Source organism: Mixophyes fleayi, chromosome 2 (genome assembly GCF_038048845.1).
Source record: "Mixophyes fleayi isolate aMixFle1 chromosome 2, aMixFle1.hap1, whole genome shotgun sequence".
In the NCBI taxonomy this organism is placed as follows: Eukaryota; Metazoa; Chordata; class Amphibia; order Anura; family Limnodynastidae; genus Mixophyes; species Mixophyes fleayi.
In genome coordinates, this window is record NC_134403.1 from 313,532,783 (window position 1) to 313,556,323 (window position 23,541).

Below are 23,541 nucleotides of genomic sequence, written 5' to 3' on the forward strand. Positions count from 1 at the left end.
ACCCTCCTTCCTCCCCATTTGCCTTCATATAACATGCTGAGGGCTGTGAGCCTTTGTAACTGGCAGCCATATTTTGCAACATCTAGAGAGATTTTGAAAATGAGATAATGATTTGTTGAAGGACAGCAAAGAAAAATGACAGATGCATGCTTAAAGGGTAATTAATTTTCTATGTAAATAAAAGCTTTCTATGTGGGGTTACTGCGCTAAGAAACAGATAATGTATCACATTTTAAGTTCTGGGGGCCTTTGAGCCTTGTAGTATTCCCAACCCTGGTGCAGAAATGCGCTGTGGATTGGTTGATTCATACACAGGGTCTGAGCCAATCATATCACAGCAGATCAGTCTTAGCTTTTTGACCTGTATTTGATTCCGTCAGGATACCATATTAGAAATGTGGGAGGAGCTTCAGCTGTATGTAATGGATTGGGGGGATAATACTTTCCTTTTTAACGACAGCAGAATGTCAGGTTAGCACAGAACAATGTATTTTACCTTACTCGTGTACGGTTCATATTAGAAGATTTTCAATTGACAATCTATTTTAAAGGACAACTGCACCTAAAACTAAAAATTTCTTTTGTATGCAGAAAAATAAGAATAATTTACTTATAGCCATTTGCGGTCATGTGTGAAGGCAACGGCCCATGCAGTAAATCCTCTCACCTGCTCCGGGAGACTTTTTACATTTCTAGCAGTGTTGTCAAGTTCTCTTTCCTGGAGCTTCCCATTCAGCCCATCGGGTCACACACTGAAGGATTGGGGGGCGCAGAGCTAATTACATTTTTCTTATTTTATTTATCTTGCATAATGCCACTCAAAACTTTTTTTTTTACCTTTAGGACAGTGTTTCCCAAGCCCAGTCCTCAGGGCCCCCTAACAGTGCATGTTTTCCATACCTCCTTCCTGGAGCACAGGTGTATTCATTACTGACTGACATATTTACAGTGATACTAATGATCTCACTTGTGACCTGGAAAACATGCACTGTTAGGGGACCCTGAGGACTGGGTTTGGGAAACGCAGGTTTCTAGTAAAAGGAGTTCTACAGAATGATTGTACCAAGAAATGTAAAACAGCTTTTTGTGTTCAGTGCTTTGCGAGTCCAGTTTTATCATGATATTTCAAAGTTAACATCGGCACTCTTTCTTCAAGGGAACTGGCACAGTCCTCTATGACTGGAGTCTCCAAGGTCTTGTAACTTTACAGTCTTTGTGGAAAGATGGTGGGAAAAAAAAGTCTGCCAAAAAAGGTGAAAAGGTAGGACTGTTATATCGTAGAGAAATACAGAAATGAATTCCCTCACAGAATTTACAAGGTGGTTTTATGAAGCGTTGCTCATATACAGGTGTCTGCTGAATACACTACACTGATAGACGGTCATCGCATATGATGTCATGCTGCAAGTGAATTGAAGCTGTTTAATTCAGTATGGGATCTCAGGGGAGAAATATTCCAGGTGCAGTTATTTTCCTGAGGCTTATTATACATTGGGGCTTAATTATCCAGCTGTCCCATGTAAAGACACAATATACTTTTACATTACTTTGTCATAAGGAAAGCTTTTACTTTTTAATTATTACAAGTGTTACACAATATTTAACATTTTGGTCTTTTCTACCTAAGCAAGATGTAGACAGAGATGCTTTAGCCATTAAAGAATTAAGTACCCATAAATGTATAGCACTTGTTACTCTTACCTTGTCTCTCATCCTTCCCTGTAGTTCTATTTTATGTGTACATGCCTTTCTGTTGTAAATATGCCAAATGGCAGTATGGTCAAAGGGCTTCAAGAATGTATTATCTATGCATATTTCACTTGTAAATCCAGACCAGCAAACATAGAGACATAGAATTTAGGATAGCCTTATGTCTACCACAAGCATGATAAAATTCCCTTACAGTATAAGCCGCTATAATCTTTGTTGAAAGGGTATTCCACTATCTACTAGCGTTTTGTAAAGTGACTGTTCCTCAAATTTCCCCTAAACCTACTATCCTCCAGTGTTAGTGCTTGTCCTCTTGTTCTATGTCGCTTCTGTATGATGCTTTCCTCTTATACCTTTTTATAACCCTTGAAAGCTTCTGTCCTATCCCACTCTCTACCTTCTCTGCTCCAATCTATACATATTGAGGTCCTCTAGCCTTTCCTGGTAAGTTTAGTGATGTAGACCACTTCTTTTTGCACAATCGTAATTTATTTATGTACCCCTGGAGCTGAGCACCATATGCTAGATGTGATCCTATAAATAAACTATATATAATTATATATAGATTTTTGTTTGTTTTTTAGACCCAGGTGCATGTATGTGCATTTTCTGTAATTAAACTGTAGTTGCCATACTATTGGCCATATCTCTACCAAATCATGAATCATTTTTCACACTCCCCTCTATCAGTGTATCTATTCTGTTATGTATCTTTGTATCATTTGCAAAAATGCATACTTTCCCTTCAATATCAGTGTCCAAGTACAGATCCTTGGAGTATTATATTGGTAAACTCTTCCTCTTCTGAATGTATTTAATTTACCACAACTCTGTTGTCTATCCTTCAACCAATATCCGTTCTGCTCGATCACCTTTTCATCTAATTCCATTCATTACAATTTATCAGTTTTTGATGTTTAACAGTTTCAAAGGCTGTACTGTAATCTAGATAAGTTGCAACCACAGCTGCACCTGTTATGTTAGTCACCCGCTCAGATTTGCTTCATACGATCTACCTCCAGTAAAACCATGATTGTTGGGATTTTTTTTTTTAAAACGCTGGATGTGAGTTATTCTGTATTTTTTTTCAGCAATGTCTCCTTCAATTTCCCACTAATGCTGTCAGACTCGCTGGTCTGTTGTGACCTGCCTCTTCTGTACTTTCTATTTTGTGAAGCAGGCCTATACTTTTTCAAACTGAAAAAATCGGGATTGGAGGCTCTGAAGCACCTCCCCCTCTTCCCAACCCCTGAACCCTTCTCCACTTTGACTTTACTGTGTTGCCTCCACTTGAATGTTGAGCTTTTACGATTGTAAGAAAATGTCAGGATTATGACTGTGATTTTTAATACTTGTTTATTTTATTATCACTTCCATTAATTCTTCAATAAAGAAAGTTTCAACTAAGTGAAAATAGCTTCTAAATCTATATGAATAACCAGTCAAATATGTTTTAAGTCAGTTGTTACTACCTGAAAAAATACACTGCAAAAGCAGAGAAAGTCTGTTTCTAGCCCACATAATCCAGACTATCAGGTGGCAGAAATGTGGGGGTTCCACTGTTACGGCAAATCAGCAGTTATCTATTGCTGGACAAACATGTTAATCATGACACATAGTGGAAGCTCACCGTTCCAGAGCTATTGTAGATGATACTACATTACATTAATACCTTGCATTTCATTTTGGGTTGATAGGTAGGTTGAGCCTGAATAGACTGTACCCCAAAAACTTTGACATTCTGTAACATGACATACACCTTTCATCATCATCATCGTCATTTATTTATTTGTATAGTGCCACTAAGTCCGCAGTGCTGAACAGAGAACCTCACTTTAGTCCCTGCTCCATTGGAGCTTACAGTCTAAATTTCCTAACATACACACACGCACAGACAGAAAGAGTCTAGGGTCAAATTGATAGCAGTCAATTAACCTACTATTATGCCCGATCCCGAAGGAGTACTATGAGACGCCACGTGCTCTCTTGCACGGCAGTCCGGAAACTGCATTTGCGTTTGATGACCTTAGCGCGTCTGCCACTGCTGGCCCTGGCTTTCGCTTCCTGCAGGAGAAGGACACTAAAAAGAGGCGAGTGGCATACAAACAACAACAGTTTGACAAGTTCCCTGCCAGTGACCACCTCGCCAACGGTCACTGCATATACTCCTTGAGCGAACCGATCCTGCTGCTGCTCACCCGTATCTGCCTAGAGACAGCCGCTCACCTTTGAAACATTAACTTTCCAGGAGATTTCCAAAGCAAAACTACAAGTTCTTTATTACTAGTATTGACTTATGATATTCCATTTACAATTATTTGTGCTGCAGCAGAATTATTCCTATCTGAACAAAAATGACCTAAAAAGGAAAAAACAGCCACCCTGAGATTCTTTTTTAAACAAAAGGTTTTAGGTTAAAGTTCTATAGGAATTTAATAATACAATTTTAAATGCAGAAAGAGATGGTCTAATAAAATAATTGTTTACTTTAAAGCCTGTGACCTCTGACCCACCAGTAAGTAGTGACCTATTGTCCGCTGAGGAAAAAACGCAGCCGGAGACTTCATCTGGAAGCTCAAAATGAAGGTGAGGACCATACAATAGACTATACAACAATGTAGGCTATACAATAATTAATGTCATTGCCCAGGTTGGGCAAAACTGTTATGTGTTGGTTAGTGTATTAGTAAGTTCACAGGGACCATTTTAAAATGTATTTTCCTTTCCCTACTCCATGGCAGCCCTTACAATGGGTTAATCCAGGGTTTCCCAAACCCAGTCCTCAGGGCTCCCCAACAGTGCAAGTTTTCCATATCTCCTTGCTGGAGCACAGGTGTATTCATTACTGACTGACACATTGTAACAGATCCACAGGTTTTCCTAATTATGTCAGATGTGATCCAGAAAACCTGCACTGTTGGGGAGCCCTGAGGACTGGGTTTGGGAAACTCTGGGTTAATCCCAGATCAGCTAGTGTAGACAAGAAGAAATTTGTCCCACCTGGCCCCTATATAAGGCAGCTCCTCCTCTTCCTCAGTGTCTTTTCTTTCTGTCTCAGCAGTGTTAGGACAGGATAGTGTAGTGAGTGTTTGTTATTTTTGTTTGTTATGTTATCCGAGAGGGCTTACCTGAGGTTATGTCTTTCTCCTCTGGGCTGGCTGCAGGGCAGTTTCAGCTGGGCACGGGTGTTCTCTTTGATTGAATCTTATGAGACTACCGGGTTTGTGCACACAGGAGAGCATGGAGGACAAGGCGCACGGAGGACAGTGCGTGCGCACGCGCTATACGTTGCCAGCAGCGCTGATTCTCTGGCAGACTCACCTGTGGAAAGAATCAGGTGATAAGTATGCTAAGACTCACTATGATGATGTCGAGAGCAGGCACCATATTAAGCAGCTGCAGCCCATTATCAATGAGGTTCAGTCTTTGCTTGGTGTTGGAAGCTGCAGGACTTGGCAGCTATTAGTGCACTATGAACCAAAAACCCGCCCCAAAAAAGCCGAAGGACACCCCAAGGTAAGCCCTTAGTAAGGGGTCTTTTTTATTCCTAAGGATAGGTTACTTAGTTTCTTTTCTATGTGTTTACAGTACCTCTGTGGAGCTTGTGCAGGGAAAAAGGAAATGTAAAGTGAACAATCGTGTGTGTGCAGCCTGTGATGGCAGGTTGCCAAAGGATTGTGCTGACCCATTATGTGTATCATGCACCCTGGAAACTGTAGAGGAGCCTGCCCCCCCTGAACAATTCAGGCAGTTCTTTTCATGGATGGCTAAAGCAATGCAGGAGTTTCAGGCCCCAGAACAGAGAGCTACAAGGGCCAGGGTCCCTACAATGGAAGATATGGAGGAAATGAGGCCAGGGCCGTCCTCCAAAACATTCAGCTCTACTCAGGAATGGGATTCGGACTCAGATAGTGAAATTGAGGTGAAAGAGGAGCCCAGAATGTTTAATTTGGATACTGTCAATATTATACTGAAGCATTTTAACAAATCATTAGGTATTGACGAGCCAGCAGTACCAATCAAACCGCAGGATGCATTATTTACAGAGCATCGAGTGAAGTCTAGAGTGTTCCATACACATAAAGTAGTTAAATTTTTGATTGCTAAAGAACGTCAGGCTCTAGACAAAAGTAATCCTAACATGGGGAGGCTAAATTGCATGGTGCTCAGAGCCTAAAGGGGATTCAGTTATAGCTGGCCTATCCTCAAGGACCACTCTCCCATGGAATGATGGGGGTCCATTGAAAGATGTTATGGATAGGAGAATGGAGACTTCCTTCAGGAAATTGTCTCCTCAGGCATAACCCTAAAATCTGGGGTAGCCATGGCTTCGGTAGCTAGAGTCCTGTGACTATGGGCCAATACTCTATATACGGATATCGAGGATAAGATAAATAGAGTGTATCTTCTTGTATCCCTAGAGATTATGCAAAAAAGTATTGATTTCTTGTGTGAAGCTGCGTTGGATACAATTGTGTTTTCTTCCAGGAGCATGACTTCAGCAGTAGTAGCGAGAAGGGCGCTCTGGCTACGTCCGTGGGCGGCAGATCACCAATCTAAAAGCCATCTGACAACGCTTCCATATGAAGGCAACTTTCTGTTTGGCGAAAAAACTGGACAAACTTATGCAGAGGTTAGCAAGTGGCAAAGCTAATGGGTTACCACAGGACAGAAAGGTGACATTTCTTTTCTTATTCTCCAAAACAGCAATTTAAGGAAGCCCGTACCTACAGGCCAGGGAGACAATATTCTAGACAACAGGATATAATGGCAAGACAGTCCTTTCGGCCCTTCAGACCAAGAAGGGGGAAGCAAGGACAGCAAAGACCCCAATGACTATCTACGAATCCAGTCCCCACTAACTCCAGTGGATGGCAGAATATCACTCTTTGCAAAAGTTTGAATTCAGACCACACAAGACAAATGGGTCCAGGAGATAGTCACCAAGGGATATGCTATAGAATTCCATACATACCCTGTAGACACCAAATTAATTCAATCAAGAAGTCCCTCGTCTTCCCTGGAACGGCAGGCATTGGAGGAAAGTCTCAGAGGCCTGGTGAGAACAAGAGCTATTCTATCAGTACCATCAGCACGAGAAAGAAAAAGGTTCTTCTCCAGACTGTTCCTTGTCCAGAAACCATCAGGTGCCTTCAGGACAGTGCTAGATTCCATCCCAAAATGTTTTGCTCGCACATAGCAGTTGAGAGCTATGTGCGAGCAAAACATTTTGGGATGGAATCTGTCAACACAATTCTCAAAGCATTAGAAACAGGAGATTTTCTAACGGCAATAGACTTAAAAGATGCATATTTCCATATTCCGGTCACATCCCATCACCAACAGTTCGTAAGGTTTTGCATTCTGGAGCATCGCTTCCAGTTCACTTGTCTTCCATTTGGCCTTTCCACGTCTCCAAGAACATTCACCAAGGTCCTTGTAGTGCTAATGGCGGCGCTCAGGGAAAGAGGAGTGACCTTGTGGCCATATCTGGATGAAATTCTAGTTTCGGCAAAATCAGAAGAAACAGCCTGGGAAACTACATCTCAAGTGATACAGTTTCTGCAACAACACGGTTGGTTAGTCAATATAGAAAAAAGCCAGTTGATACCATCACAACAGCTTGTATCTCTAGGAGTGCAAATAAATACACGTAAGTCTGCCTCTCTCAAAAAAGGGTCGGCAAGATCCAGTCGTTAGTACACCTGATTTAAATCCAACCTCGTGTGTCAGCGAGAACATGTCTACACCTCCTAGGAATGTTTTCCTCAACATAAGAAATACTCCCATGGGCGAGGTGGCATATGAGAGTTTTCAAGCAAACCTCTTTGCGCAGTGGGATCATACAGTGGGGTTCCTAGACTCCAAAATCAATCTCTCAAGGTCAGTCAGGCAGTCCTTACATTGCTGGCAGCTCCCGGGCCTGAGAAAACAAGGTGTGACCCTTTCGGTACCAGACTGGTATATCCTTACCACAGACGCCAGTGCACTAGGTTGGAGTGCCCACATGCAAGGTATGGTCACGCAGGGCACTTGGCGAGACGAAGAGAGAATTCTTCAGTGGAACGTCTTGGAGATGAGCAGTCTGGCGGGCGGGTCAATACTTCCAGTCCTATCTACGAGACAAGCATCTACGAGTCTTCTCCTACAACAGGACTGTGGTTGCCTTCATAAACAAGCATGGTGGTACCAAGAGCAGAACAATGTTGGCAGAAATAACCACTCTGATGGCGTGGGCAGAGGCGAATCTGAGATCTCTCTCAGCCCTTCACGTAGCAGGCAAAGACAACGTAGTGGCGGATTACTTGAGCAGACACCAAGTTCACCCAGGGGAGTGGGAGCTGCACGAAGAAGTCTTTCAGCTGGTACAATGCAGATTTGGAACACCAGAAATAGACCTTATGGCCACTGGAAGCAATACCAAGGTACCCCTCTTCTATTCCCGTCACAGAGACATCAGATCCCTAGGGATGGATGCCCTATCAATACAGTGGAACTTCAAACTGGGGTACGCGTTTCCTCCGTTTCCACTCATCCCTCAGATACTCAGAAAAATAAGGAAAGAGAAAGTGGAGGTGATAGCGATCCTCCCGGTGGGGCCAAGGTGTTCCTCGTTCGCTCGTAGCACAGAGAATGTTGCTGGAACATCCATGGCCGTTACCGATCAGGCCAGACCGCATACATCAGGGTCCAGTTTTACATCCAAATCCAAACTCCCTGAGTTTGATGGCATGGAGACTGAGAGGCAATTGCTAAAATCCAAAGGGGTCTCGGATGAAGTAATAGATATTCTAATTCACGCCAGGAAGAAAATCTTCTCTGTGATTTATTACAGAATCTGGAAAAAATGTATCTGTTGGGCAGGAGACATGGCGAAGGATCCCATGTCTGCCAGTGTGCCCGGTGTGTTAGAATTTCTCAAAGATGGTTTTGTTAAAGGACTAGCACCTGCTACGCTGAAGGTACAATTATTGGCCCTTAGCATCCTTCTTGATATCAAACTGGCGTCTCAAAGTCTTATCTTCCAGTTTTTTCAAGCACTAAAGAGGTTACGCCCAAGACGGAAACCATTCTTAGCCTCTTGGGACCTTAATATTGTTTTGGATGCCTTAACAGCCGATCCGTTTGAACCGTTACAAGACATATCTCTTAGATGCCTCACTGTAAAGGTACTCTTTTTGGTGGCTATCACTTCGGCTCGTCGAATAGGGCACATGCATGCTTTATGGTGTGAAGAACCCTTTCTGAATCTCTATGAAGACAGAGTGGTTCTGAAGACGAACCCGGATTATTTACCCAAGGTAGTATCTTCATTCCACATCAATCAGGAGCTGATTCTCCCATCTCTCTGTCCTCATCCCGCTAACAGTGACGAAACACGTCTCCACACCCTAGTGAGGGCTATATCTACGTACATCATCAGAACAAAAAATCTGAGGAAGACAAAGCAACTATTGTGCTTTCGGAAGGTCCTCGCAAAGGACAGGCCCCATCCAAACCCACATTGGCAAAGTTGATCAGAGAAGTGATTGCACAGGCCTACAGGCGGAAAGGGCAGGAGGTACCTGAAAGCACATTCAACTAGGGTGGTAGCAACCTCCTGGGCACATAGAACACATGCATTGGCAACTGACATCTGTAAGGCAGCCGGATGGTCGTCGGTGCACACTTTTTCTAGCCATTATCTTCTTGACGTTTCAGCCTCTAAAGAAACACAGTTTGGGAGAAAGATTCTCCAACAAGCACTGTGAATACATTTTCTGTTTGACTTTATTAAGGTGTTAGTTTTATTGCCCTCCCAAGTTTTGTACTGCTTTGGTATATCCCATTGTAAGGGCTGCCATGGAGTAGGGAAAGGAAAATTGAGAATTATACTGACAGAGAATTATTTCCTTTCTTTGAAATACTCCATGGCAGCCCTATATTTACCCACCCTTGTTCTGTAGTTATGTATAGGACGGCTTGGGAAGTTACAAAAGACACTGAGGAAGCGGAGGAGCTGCCTTATATAGGGGCCAGGTGGGACAAATTTCTTCCTGTCTACACTAGCTGATCGGGGATTAACCCATTGTAAGGGCTGCCATGGAGTATTTCAAGAAAAGGAAATAAACTGTGAGTATAATTCTCAATTTTTTTCCATTGTTTTATTTCTTTATTATTATTTTATATATTTACACCAGTTCTGCATTGCACCTTAGCAATTTGGAGATCAATTGTAATAGTAATTTATTGGTGCATAGTAGGTGTTCACTTGAAGTTTGTTTGTTTTTTATCTTCATTATTTAAGAAGGGATGGGAATCATTTAAATTTAATACAATGTAAAATTATAATTGCACCTCAGACAACTATTGTACATAGATGACCTGAATCATTAAGGAGAGTAAAGCATAAAAAAGGAGTAACTTTGCATCTGGGCAAAACCATATTGTATTGGAGGGAGAGGTAAATTTAAAATGTGGGGGGAGATTTATAGTTGGGGTAGGGCATGTCTAGATTAACTCAGTGTAAAATTAAAGCTATCAAGTATTTGTGTGCTAGATGAAAAAACAGCCAGTGTTTAACTTATGTGCAAAACAAAAAACTAATTTGCACCCCTTGCATCGTAACATGGTTTGTCCCGGAGAACATTTACTCCTTTTTTGCCTTACTTTCTTTACTCAGGCCCATAGTGTGATCAGAAAGATGGTACCAGGGTAGCTGGGGCCTTATTGTGTATTGTTCAGCGTTAATGTATTATTATCTTTACCATTGTTTGCTTTTCATTTAAATATAATACTCTTCATGATGAACTGAGGAACTTTTATGGAGCTTTAAAAATGTTCTTATACTTAGTCTAAACATGTCTTTTTTTATACAGTCAGTTTACAAGTCAATAAAGCAGTCATATAAAAGTATTTGCTGGAATATAGCAAAAAGCCAATGTTTTCACTAGTCTGTCAGAATACTGTAACTGCAGTGTATTTTGTTTCCGTAAATACAAATCTGTTTCTCTGTTACAGAGTGAGAAGTGCAGTTATGATTTGGGAGCTGCTTCCAGTGCATCTCAGGAAACCCACAACTTGCACTGATGCACCTGAAGGGGTCTGTGTGAGGAGATGCTCAAACACGGAGTATTTACGCAATATCTAAACTTAGATGCTGTTATTTATGTACAAAATATACGCTAATTAATAAACACATTTTATTTGCAAGTGCTTTTGGCTTTTATTTATTATTAATCCATTGTACCGTAGCCCAGTAATACAATCTTTCATGTCTGTAAGATTGCAATTTGTTTTTATAGCAAGCATGGACTGAAAGGGAAAATGGTTTGTATATAACACACAAGGATATTTGTCCTACTTTAATGCTAATTTGGAGTGGATAGTGTCTGCCATTTTGGAGTCAAAAGATTAATGTCCCCTAATTTTAGACTTCATTTGGATTTTTCACCTTCGTCGTGATGAATATTAAAGAAATTAAGAACAAGCAGCTGGTGAACCGTAGACTTAAACAGACTTAAGTCCCAAACACCTGACTAGCAAACATTTGCAGAGTGAATTTAACTGTCATTTCGGAGAAGCAGATAAAGATGCACTTTACAGATCACACTATGTCATACTTTTAATGCTATAATACAGGTATGGGATCTATTACCCGTAATTCCATTTGCTAGAAAGAAAGTTGATGATGACTGGTCTATCTATGATGCAGCCACATTAAGCTACTCTTTAAGCTTATCTAGATGTGGCTACAGCTTACACAGTAGTTTGAGCTGCATGAATCTAAGATACATACAGCTCTAAATACACACGTAAGAGGACAAATTTGTGTTCCACATTTCTTGTAATTGTTCAGGATGCAAAACTGAGATCAACTCTAAATGAGAACCACATTGTTTTAGTAATAAATGAAGAGTTTACCTTTAAAGTTGCTACCTGGATATATAATATAGTGAGACAGACAACAGCACATGGGTTGAATTTGCATTTTGCTTGTTAAATAATATATTGTGGTATTGTAAGGACACCATTTACGTGTACTTTGCAACTTATAGATTATCGAAGTGCTTTATGTTGCAGGAAAAGTTCATTTCATTATGTCTATTCAGCCATTCACTAACTTTCACACATAAGGCCTCCTGCACTCAAGGGTTGAAAAACACCTGTACAAAGCTTATGTAAAACCTTGTACTTTGTCCTTGCTTGTCACTGAACATTCAGAGTATGTTGTCAAAGCCTCCTTGCGATTCCGTGTACTAGGCAGTTAATGATCTCTCCCATAGAACGCCATTAGATTGTAAGTAACATTAATGCATGTTAACACTGCAAGCAACGTCAACATTGATGCAAAAACATGCACAGGTCCATTGACTTACATTATTTTCTTGAATATGTTCAACCACATTCACCAGGCTTTAAGAATGCAGGTTGAACGTATAATGCTAGTATGTACGAACCCTAAGAGACGTGTTACATTTATATTTATTTTAAAAGAAGTATCCTGATCAATAGGGTTTGCAATATTGCCAAAAATAAGCCAACTTCAATTTAATGATACCTCCAGTGCTATTTTGGTCAGTCAATTGTTTCTTTTTTTTTTTTTTCACAAAATTGGCTGGCACAATGTGTGGCCCCTTCCTAACCAATTAAATTCCATTCTCATCATCTTTAATCTTGCAGGACAGAAAATCAAGTGGGCTCTTCTCTATCAGTGTGTGTGTGTGTGTGTGTGTGTGTGTGTGTGTGTGTGTGTGTGTGTGTGTGTGTGTGTGTGTGTGTGTGTGTGACTCAACATGAGCTGCTGGGGGTTGGGGTACGTTTTTCCTATTGCGAGCATTCCGACAGTTCGTATAGAGACACAAAAATTCAGATTACTATAAGCCGACATGAAAGAAGTACAGACTTACTATAAATCTCCCAGAGAACATTTCCAGCAGGACTTATATAAATTCCAACTTCAAAAAATGCCGGCGGTAAAGATTGACGTCACTTAAAATTGGACAGTCAGATTGGCAGTTTTAAGGGGGCAATGCCAGGACCTGCTGTCTAACCATAATACTAACCCTTACCCTAAACCTAACCCTTAGATTAGATTATACAGGCGGCGGGTCCTGGCATTGCCCCTTAAAACAGGCAATCTGACTGTCGCCATTTTGAGTGACGTCAATCCCCACTGCCGGCATTTTCTGTAGTCAGAATTTATATGAGGCCTGTCAGGAATGTTCTCTGGGTGTTTTACGGAAAGTCTGTATTTCTTTCACAAAATTTTGGTATCTCTATACTAACTGTCGGAATTCTCGCAATAGGAATAATGACTACCACTGGTGGTGGGGTGATTGCAATTCCCATTGCAATCTGGTCATCAAGCCCAGTGAACCCCACATATGTTGCAACATTTCTGACAAGTGCAAAGAGATGGAGCCAAAAAAAACTGATTGCAACGTGTTTTCCAGCATTACATAAACATTAATAAACACATTGTGTAGATTATTACATTTATGTTTTGTTATAAAATTAGTGACCGGTGAACAGCTACACCACAGAAAAACATCAACCAAGGTGACTAGTGCGTCAAACAAAAAGATGTGTGGAAATATACGTGCTTGACTTGGGGTATTAAATTTGCAGAATACAACTTTAAAATATATAATATAAAATAGAACGTTACATTGTGGCAACAGAACATGGCAACAATATGTAAGCTATTAGAAATCGAGTCACCTAAAAACGAATCCTTGTGTATTTTCACATATTAAAAGCATGAAAATCATATTACAAAAATAGGTCAAATAAGAGTCAATGTTGACGTTCCCACCATTGCATTTTACAATATTAATATATCAAGACATCTTATCAATACGTAAATTACATTGTCAAAAGAAACAATGTGTAAATCACGCTCAAGGAACCCTTCTGTTTTCATTCCTTTGTACTCATTTTCCCAGCACATATGTGTAAACACACCCTCCGTATTAAGTGACAGCCGACCAATCGTTTTACAAGTTACTACATTAATGTGATTTACATCCAGGAAGAAATCTGTAAAATGCAGAATCTGTTCATAACACAGCTTGTGTTGAGAACCTAGTATGAAATCCAAAAAATAGGAATGCAGTGGGCAAAAGAATATTATTTAATTTATTGCATCTGCTTAAATCCACCTTCTGTATTCAGCTGGAATCAGCTGAACGTGAACTGCAGGGTCCAGGCATAAATGCTGATCTCTGGTTTTGCTGTATTTAGCCAGAAGAGGGTTGAGGAGAAGAGTGAGATTAGTGCTGTAGAGGGCAGCATCTCATTGGTTGCACGAGTTGTAAATTCCACTCTGACTCCCTCCACTCTCTATGACTTAGAATTACCCAAGAATTTTAGTTTTGTAATTATATATTTTTCATTCACTTCAGTCATACATTTTTATACTACTATATCTGTACCTGCATAACATACTATTATGAAAGTTGCATTTAGCGTTCATCAAATAATCATTTGCTTCCAATAGAATTACTTGTATTTCAGAACATAGTTTTGAACAGAAACGTTTATCTTGTTTATAACCTGAGCATTGATCCAGGCTGCTGACAGGCAGTGCAAGGTTGTGGCTTGGGAGGGCAATATTTGTTTTCAGTTTTTAATAGCTGTGCCGAAAAAACGTAAACATGCTGCTACAATAGTTCTGTCCAGACTTTAGCAAAATTAACCCTCGTCTTGCATACGAACCTGTCCTGATATTTATTGCAAGTTATATAACTTTCTCATCTGCAGCAGAAGAAAATTGCAGGTTGTAGCCCAGTTATAAAAGTTAATCATTAACAATAAATGATCCTTTTATAACTGGATAAATTGTGAAACAAAACTAAACTTCAAATACATAACTTAACCTGACAAGACGTGTAGCCACTATTTTAAGCTACAATTATTAGAATAAAATAGAATTTTTATATCTGCACACACAAAGTCATTTGCAAATACATTGTATGTACATGTTTGTAATGATATCCAAGTCTCTATGACTTGCTGAAATTCCATAATTTGATCATGAGAAGTTGTTAGACAGGCCGGATCACAGGATTAGCAAATAGTGGTCACGTTATGAAATTATTTTGTGTCTTCATTTTGACACTTTGCCTTACAATTTTTCTTGTGTGTTTTGTGGACATTTCAGTTGAAGCTGCTCTCAAAAGAATTTTCAGTGCCTGGTGCACCTAGCAGCAACAAAAGTGTTACACAAAAATGAAACTATATGGTGACTGAGATCCCCTCTCTAGACCTAAAAAAAATTGTAACATAAATTGTAACAAAAATTGTAACATATCTAATTCTAGCTTTGCACTGTATCATTTTTGCAGTGCAGTGTTACTTGTAGTTCTCCAAAGCTGAACATATAGTCAAGTCCATAGATATTGGGATGTTCCAAACAGTTGATTTGGCCACATATAATATTTTTGCTATCTCTCTGACGGGTTTGTTTTGATTTTTCAGCCTAATGTTGGCTTGCTTCACTGATAGTGACAGCTCTTTGGATCTCATACTGAGAGTCGACAGCAACAGATTCCAAATGCAAATGTCACACCTAGAATCAACTACAGGGGGTAAATGTATCAAGCTGAGAGTTTTTCGGCGAGTTTGAAAAGTGGAGATGTCGCCTATAGCAACCAATCAGATTCTATCTATCATTTTGTAGAATGTACTAAATAAATGATAGCTAGAATCTGATTGGTTTTTCAAACCCGACGAAAAACTCTCGGCTTGATACATTTACCCCCAGACCTTTTACCTGCTTATCTGATGATGAAATAACGAGGGAATAGCCCACACATGTCCATGAAATAGCTTTTGAGTCGATTGTCCCATTACTTTTGGTCCCTTAAAAAGTGGGAGGCACATATAGAAACCGTTGTAATTCCTACACCGCTCACCTGATTTGGATGTAAATTCCCTCAAATTAAAGCTGAAAGGCTGTAGTTAAAGGACATCTTGTTAGTTTCATTTCAAATCCATTGTGGTGGTGTATAGAGCCCAAAATATGAGAATTGTGTAGATGTCCCAATATTTATGGACTTGACTGTATGTATAACGATAGCAGTACACCATATATACAAATAATACAGTATGTTTATACATTAGGGGATATTCTAGAAAAGAGGAAAAATGGAAATGTTATCTTTACTTGTAGTTCTTTTGTACTCCATATTCTGCACATTTATGTCCTCATTTTTTCCACCATCTTTTACCCTTAGTAGCAGTGTGCATAGAATACACATAGGGTCTGATTAATGTTCAGATGCAGCATTTTGAAAAAAACGCAACTGAACTTAAACGTAGTTCTGACCATATTTAAATATAAGGAGATCTCAAGATACGTTTCCATTTCATCTGGGTGAAAGTACACTCTGCCTAAGCATCACTTGCTGTATATTTACAACCAGAACACGCAGGATACCTACATGAATAGGTGTAATATAAAGTTCCATTAGAACACATGCAAAGAAAAATATTCTATAGAATAAATTAACAACTCATAAGACTATAACCATTAATAAAATGTTTTTACAAAAAATATATTTTTTTACATTAAATATATAAATCAGGATGTTCTCAATGCATACTGTACATTTAATTTTTACATTCTCACTTGAATGCACATGTTCTGTGCTATCTATTGGCAGTTAGTGATGGCTGGCATCTTTGTATTAAAAACTATCAGTCGGCACTTACACCTGCCCTGTAGCTGGTGCAAATGATATGGCTAAAAAAAAAAAAATACTTTGGAGAAACCGAGGACCTGAATTGGCCACATCTGCATTGCCACACCCAAGAAAAAACAACCTTACTGTACTTTGCCTACATTTGACTGCCCCTTTCCACCCCTGTTGCGCTCTTCAAGTCGTAAGTAGGGATGTGCACCGGCCACTTTTCGTGTTTTGGGTTCTGATTACCTTCAGGTTTCGGGTTCTAATGGGTTTTGCCAAAACACCCCCCTCAAGGTTTTGGGTTTTGGGTTCTGATTTTTTTTTTTAAAAAGCATAAAAACTGCTAAAATCCAGATTTTTTTTTTTTTTTTCCACTCCTACGCTATTATTAACCTCAATAACATTCATTTCCACTCATTTCCAGTCTATTCTGAACACCTCACACCTTCCTCCTAATGCTTCAGCAAGTGGTTCTTGATCTTTCCCTACTTTATCCTCCAAATTTTTGTTCTCCATTATATGCAGCAACAAGAGAGCGTACCCCTAAACCACACACACTCGGCAAAGGCTTTAAAAATTATATGCGGCACAGGAGAGTACCACTGGACTGGAGTTATACAGCAGTACCACTGGACTTATACGGCAGGATCAGTGGACTTAAACAGCAGTACCACTAGACTTATACGGCAGGATCAGTGAATTTATATAGCAGTACCACTGGACTTATACGGCAGGATCAGTGGACTTAAACAGCAGTACCACTGGACTTATATGGCAGGATCAGTGAACTTATATAGCAGTACCACTGGACTTATACGGCAGGATCAGTGGACTTAAACAGCAGTACCACTGGACTTATACGGCAGGATCAGTGGACTTAAACAGCAGTAACACTGGACTTATACGGCAGGATCAGTGAACTTATATAGTAGTACCACTGGACTTATACGGCAGGATCAGTGGACTTAAACAGCAGTACCACTGGACTTATACGGCAGGATCAGTGAACTTATATAGTAGTACCACTGGACTTATACGGCAGAATCAGTGGACTTATACAGCAGCACAGCACAGGACAGCACCACTGGATTTAAATGGCTGTACCACTGGACTGGACACAGGACAGCACCACTGGAATTATGGCAGCACCACCACAGGACTGAGCAGGACAGAGCACAGGACAGCACCACTGGACTGAGCAGGACAGAGCACAGGACAGCACCACTGGACTGACCACATGACAGCACCACTGGACTGAGCACAGGACAGCACCACTGGACTGAGCAGGACAGAGCACAAGACACCACCACTGGACTGAGCAGGACAGAGGACACCACTAACACACCCCCCCTCTTCCTTCCCTCTCCAATGCCCGAGTGAAGATGGCGGCGTCAAGCGGGGGAATAATATGAATTCGGATCTCGCGAGATCCGACGGCGGGATGATGAGGTTTTGCCTCGTTCTGAGTTTTGCGATCGGCGGGAATACCCGAACAGTGCTCGGATCAGGCTCGGATCGGCACTGTTCGGTGGTGTTCTGATTTGCCAAATCCGGACCCGCTCATCTCTAGTCGTAAGTGTCATTTACGTTCAGACATGCAATTGCGTTCATTAGCGTAAGGTTCTGAGCATGCACAGAGCTACTTCACGTAAGATACGCCGGGATGAAAGGGACTTACATCCAATCAGGCCTATAATGTGTAGACCTCTTTATTTATTTTGCTAATAAATCAGCACTTCTTGTTAAAATGACTCGGGCCATGTCTGCATTGATATTCAAATGGGGGAAAAAAACTTTTTTTATGGTGAAACTCCTGTATTAGGGAAGTTTATGATCCCTAGCTCCTTTCCTTTTCTGGATGAGTGTGTGTGTGTATATATATATATATATATATATATCTCAGGATGTTATGGAAACAAATTCAAAAGAAGACTGTGTATGTCCTTTGGCCATGGCAACATAATGGCCGCCTGCAGATATTTATCCCCGGGTGACGGGATGCAAATTATCTGCGAGCAAAACACTCTAAACACACTTTAATTATATGGTGTGCACAAGCACTAAAACCGGTTTTGCAAGAAATCCTGAGTATAATGATACTTCTTTATGTAACTGTTCTATTCTGAGTCCACAAGTAACTTAGGTTACATATGTGCATTATTTTACACATCACTGTGCATGTGCTTTTAGTTGCTTTTAGTTTAATTAAGACACAAGATGTAATTTAAGGAGAACTATGTTTTCATGCCTTCCAGCAGTTTTTCCCTTTTACACAATGGTCTATTAATGTTTTCCTGCAAATTCTTTAATGTGCTGTTGCCAATGCTTAATTACATAATTGCTGTTAAAGAGAAAATGATAATACTTATGAAAATTTACATTTTATGGAGACCAAAGGCATCATTGAAACATGTGGTTGTTTACCCTGCCCTTCCTGCAGTTACGGCCAGTACAAGACGTCATTAAATAGCCGAGTAGGGCTATAAAGTGCAACTCTCCTTCAACATTGTCCACAGTGTTATTGACCAGGAAGTAAATGTTCAGTAATATTATTTATTGTGCTGTCTTCTGCCAAATGTGTAAGTATGAAAATTATATTTTATTTTAAATATGTAGCACAGAGACAAGTGGAATAAAGATTATCAACATTAGGTAACCCCCCCCCCCTTAATCAAACATGCCGCAAGAAATTGGTTACCTCCAGTGAATTCTCATTATCTGACGCTAAAAGCCATGGCTCTCTGGCTGGAGGACCTAGTCCATTCATAGTGCTTCAGTATCACCATTTGGAAGAGCTATAGATGGCTTGTTGTTAGCTCATTTTCCCTGTAGAGTTACTGCTGGGAAAGTGAGCATGCTTCAGCGCGATCTGGCTCTCAACTTGAAGTGACATATTATATGCTATATTTGGTTGACATGATTTATTAAGAAGGAGCTGTGTAAAAGTGTGAAAACCCATATAACTGTGCTTTCTACCCTTCAGAGAACACTACTGACGATGGCAGAATTCTGGGAGATAAGAAGTCCAATTTATAGTGTTTAGAGTAGGTCGCAAAGACACATTTTGCTGTTCTACAGATCTGATCAGCCCTGGAGAAGTGGTCCTAGTCTGCTAGTTGAGGATAGTGGGCTCATCTGTTAAAAAGATACAAAATTGGGTGGACATGTAATTTTATGTTGACAAACTACAAGAGAAAATACATTTAGTTTCCTAATAGGTGGATGACAGCCTCCTATGGAAACCTGTGGCCCATTGATACAGGATTATAGCTAGCCAAACCTCTGATGCCATTAAACAAACATTTGTATTACTATAGTTTACACTATTAAAACAAAGGCATATATTTACTAATCTGCAGGTTTAAAAAAAAGTGGAGATGTTGCTTATAGCAACCAATCAGCTTCTAGCTGTCATTTTGTAGAATGTACTAAATAAATGACAACTAGAATCTGATTGGTTGCTATAGGCAACATCTCCACTTTTTCAAACCCGCAGTTTAGTAAACGTACCCCAAAGTGTGCAACTTGAATAGTAATCATTGAATGTATTAGCAAGGTAGAAACCTGCCTGACTGTTGGACTCTGAAACCACTTATAGAAATTTTGAAAACAGATGTAACACTTTTTATAGAGCATACATAAAATGCATCTTTTATATTTAATATAAATTATACATGTTTTTGTTATGTTTGTCTCTGCATTGTTGTCTTGTACTCTATTGTATTGTTTTCTTATTTAGACTATAACATTATTTTGTAAACCAGTTTTTTAAAGTTACTTAAGGGTCTATAAACATCAAATAAACCGCACATAAATCGAGTACATCCGTATTCACAAGTAGAGTATGTAAAGATAAGTTTGTTGATGAATACGGGTCTAGGTCCGCTCTGCTCTAACAGACATATACTGTAGAATGTGTCCAATACATATATAGAATATAAAATACCAAAACGCGCAGAAAATAAAAAAAAATTCAATGAATGATACCTGTTAATAATATAGTCACTAATGACAAAACATTAAGTAATAAAAATATATATTTTTTCCATTTAATACATTAGTATGTTATGAATGTCTTCTGTACATAAAATGCACTTTTACAGTTGCTCCTGATTGCAAACACATGTTCTAGTCACATCACTAGTAATAGACACTCACAACAAACCTAAGCTGGTGCAAGTGTTACTACTGAAAAATATGTACCTTAAATCGGACGCCGCTGCGTGAGCTCAAGCGTGGCACGCCCTTACTGTACATTGACTATGTGTATATCAGGGGCTGGCTGGGTATGGGGGCATCAGCTTCCCCTGGGCCGGTCCCATAGTTGGCTACCTACGGCTGGGGCACTGGGCTACCTGCATTTTGATTCCTTTAAAATGTTCCTAATAGGCTGCTGAGCCGAGTCTCCCAGCACCCTCCTTGTGCTAAAAATTGCCTGCCAGCCCCTTGTGCATACGCCCAGTCCCCTCTCTGTTCCGCTCCTGAAAACTTAGGCTGCAGTAAGGGTCCTTCTCGCTCAAAGATGAATTGAATGTTGCTGCGTCCTCTGGGGTATGGGTCATTTCTGGGTATGCACAGTGCAAGTTTATGCAAAATAAAGACACATATCTGCATATAGGGCCTTAAATGCACTATCCACTAGTATGAAAAGGCATCTTTCACATTCAAAAGATATACTTATTTTTCTTACCCTAACCGAAGTTAAGTTGTTTAACATTGTGGGGTTCATTTGGAGATGGACACAACTGGGCCCCGAACTTACATAGGAAAATACATGTGAAAGAAAAAGCGCATTTATGTGCATGTGTTCAGACGGATCCATTTGAAGACGCATTCAGCTATAAAACAGTAACATTTGTGCCATATATGTGTACTTTTGCAAATCCTATAGTGTCTCTCCTCTATATCTTTCACTCAATTGAAGATACTACTGAAAACAGATATTAACTCCCCAAAGCAGTGTCTAATCGATAGAGGTAGCTGCACCTCATTTCCCTGAGGCCTCACTGTGATCCTTATCTGCAACCTGGGCTCAGGCATGGTTGAGACACACAATATATAATGAAACAAATATAAATGGGGTCAGGCAAGATGCAGTGTAAAAATGTCTACAGTTTGTGTGTTGTAGTTCTTAGAGGAGGAGAGATTGTTTTATTTTATGTATTACCATTTTTATTGCGCCAGCATATTATGCAGCGCTGTACAGAGAATATTTTATCATCATGGACTCACAATTCCAATTAAACATATAAACAACAGCACGAAGTTTACAATTTAGTGCAAGTGTTTGTACAACCACAATGTTGGTATGAGTGAATAGACAAGCTTTAAACTGTATCTCAGAAATCCAGCTGTTCAATTCCTTGTGGAAACATGCAAGGAGCCCAATGTCAACCAATGAAGTAACAAAAACTTCTATATAACGTCTGTATTGAAAACAATAGTCTCCTCAAGCTGTGGCATGAACAATTGGCATAGGTTAGTAGGGCAATGTTGAATCCCATTGCATTTCCCACCATTGACTATAAAAGTTGTCCCACCTACCCCACTCCCTCTCCTGCCCTCCTTCCTGTCCCCCTCCTACCTCCCTCCTCGTCGCTCTCCTCTCCCCCCCTCTCCGTCTCTGCCTCCGCTCTCCCCCTTTCCTCCTCCTACCCCTGTGTCTCTGTCCGTCCTACCCTCCCCTTCGATTGTACGCTCCTTTGAGCAGGGCCTCCTCTCCTCCTGTTCTCCACCATCTTAACTCTGCTCTCCAGCTCCTTGTCACTTCTGTGAGGCCCTTCTACCCCTCTCTCTACCCCCCGGGGCTCTCACCTTTCATCTAGCTGTACTTTGAGCTTCCGAGTTACTGTGCTTTTTGTTAACTGTTCCGTACTGTCTCACCCTGTACTGTGTTTCTGTCTGTCCCTGTACGGCGCTACGGATACCTAGTGGCACCCTATAAATAAATACTAATAATAATAAAAAATAATAATAATAAAATTAATATTGCTCAAAATAATCAGCAACAGATTAAGCAGAAAAGTCATTTGTACCATTTCAAAATCAGTTTTTGAAAACAAGTCTCTGCAGCCCCTGGGCCAGGCTCATTATATGTTCCATAGATCTATAAATGCTCACAACATCGAAACACATATACAGCTGTTATGCTGGCGGGTTTTATCATAAACTTACAGAACTGATGATAGAGGCCTGTGCCTATAGCAGCCATCTCTCCCATAGAGTTTGATGTGCTCACAGGTCTTAACTTTTATGTAGTGTAAGTTTATGAGCAACAGCACAGAGAACAGGTAAGAGGAGCCAATCCGAAAAGTAGCGAGAAGTCCGAAAGCAGGACTAGGTCAAGTTTCCGAAGCAGACAGGATGGTCAGGGATAAGTAATAAGGTCAGGACTGGTGGCAAACAAGAATATCCAGGAAACAGATCCAGAGGTCATGCCAATCAGCAAACAAGCAGAGTCCAATTAACGAGCCATGGGTCACAACGAAATGGTCAATACAGAGAATAACAGGGAACACAGTACACATGAGCAGGTCAGCAAACAGGAATCTATAACCAGCAGGGAGGTTAAGCCCTCCCTGCCATAAATACAGAAACTGACCAATAGAAGTTAAGGGGAGGGGAGTGCACTAATAAGCCCCCCATGGTGCACTTAAATAAATAGCGCGTTTTGCGCATGCGCCTTACTAGCCCAGATGCTGGGATGCAGCGCTGCTTATAGATGCGACCCAGCCGTTGCCCTGGCAACGTGCGAGATGGAAGTCTCGGAAGTGACGTCCCGGCTGTCGCTATGGCAGCCGGGATGCAGGTAGGAGCGGATGGCTGGGAACCGCCGCTCGTGACAGCAGCCCTCCATTTTAAGAGCATATGAAGCGATTAATACAAAGTGTCGCAATACTCAGTCCAAAAATGTTGCCAGTGAAGTAAAGATACAGTTAGTACCTGTGAAAATGATCTCCAAGGTGGATGTCTATCATCTAGTGTATTTTTGGAAGTATTTGAATCAAAGTGTGATAGGATTGTCTTTAATTAGAAACTGCTAAAGATACTTTTCAATTACATTATTGAGAAAGGCCTAACTAACAATGATCAAAATATGACTTGCAGTTAAAATTTTGGATCTGTATCCACTGGGCTGAAAACCTCTCTATCAGATAAT

General features: G+C 40.4%; 1 protein-coding gene across 4 annotated transcripts in view; it reads left to right on the top strand.

The window, feature by feature from the left end:
• The window catches only part of APOO (apolipoprotein O), a 39,029-nt gene extending 28,124 nt beyond the window's left edge, over positions 1-10,905 (top strand). For all 4 annotated transcript variants that reach the window (XM_075196578.1, XM_075196576.1, XM_075196577.1 and 1 more), the window contains 3 exons: positions 1,157-1,261; positions 4,205-4,296; positions 10,711-10,905. In XM_075196578.1, the coding sequence (XP_075052679.1) occupies positions 1,157-1,261; positions 4,205-4,294 (195 nt within the window). In that variant the 3' untranslated portion in view covers positions 4,295-4,296; positions 10,711-10,905. The remainder of the gene's footprint in view (positions 1-1,156; positions 1,262-4,204; positions 4,297-10,710) is intronic.
• Positions 10,906-23,541: the final 12,636 nt, after the last annotated feature.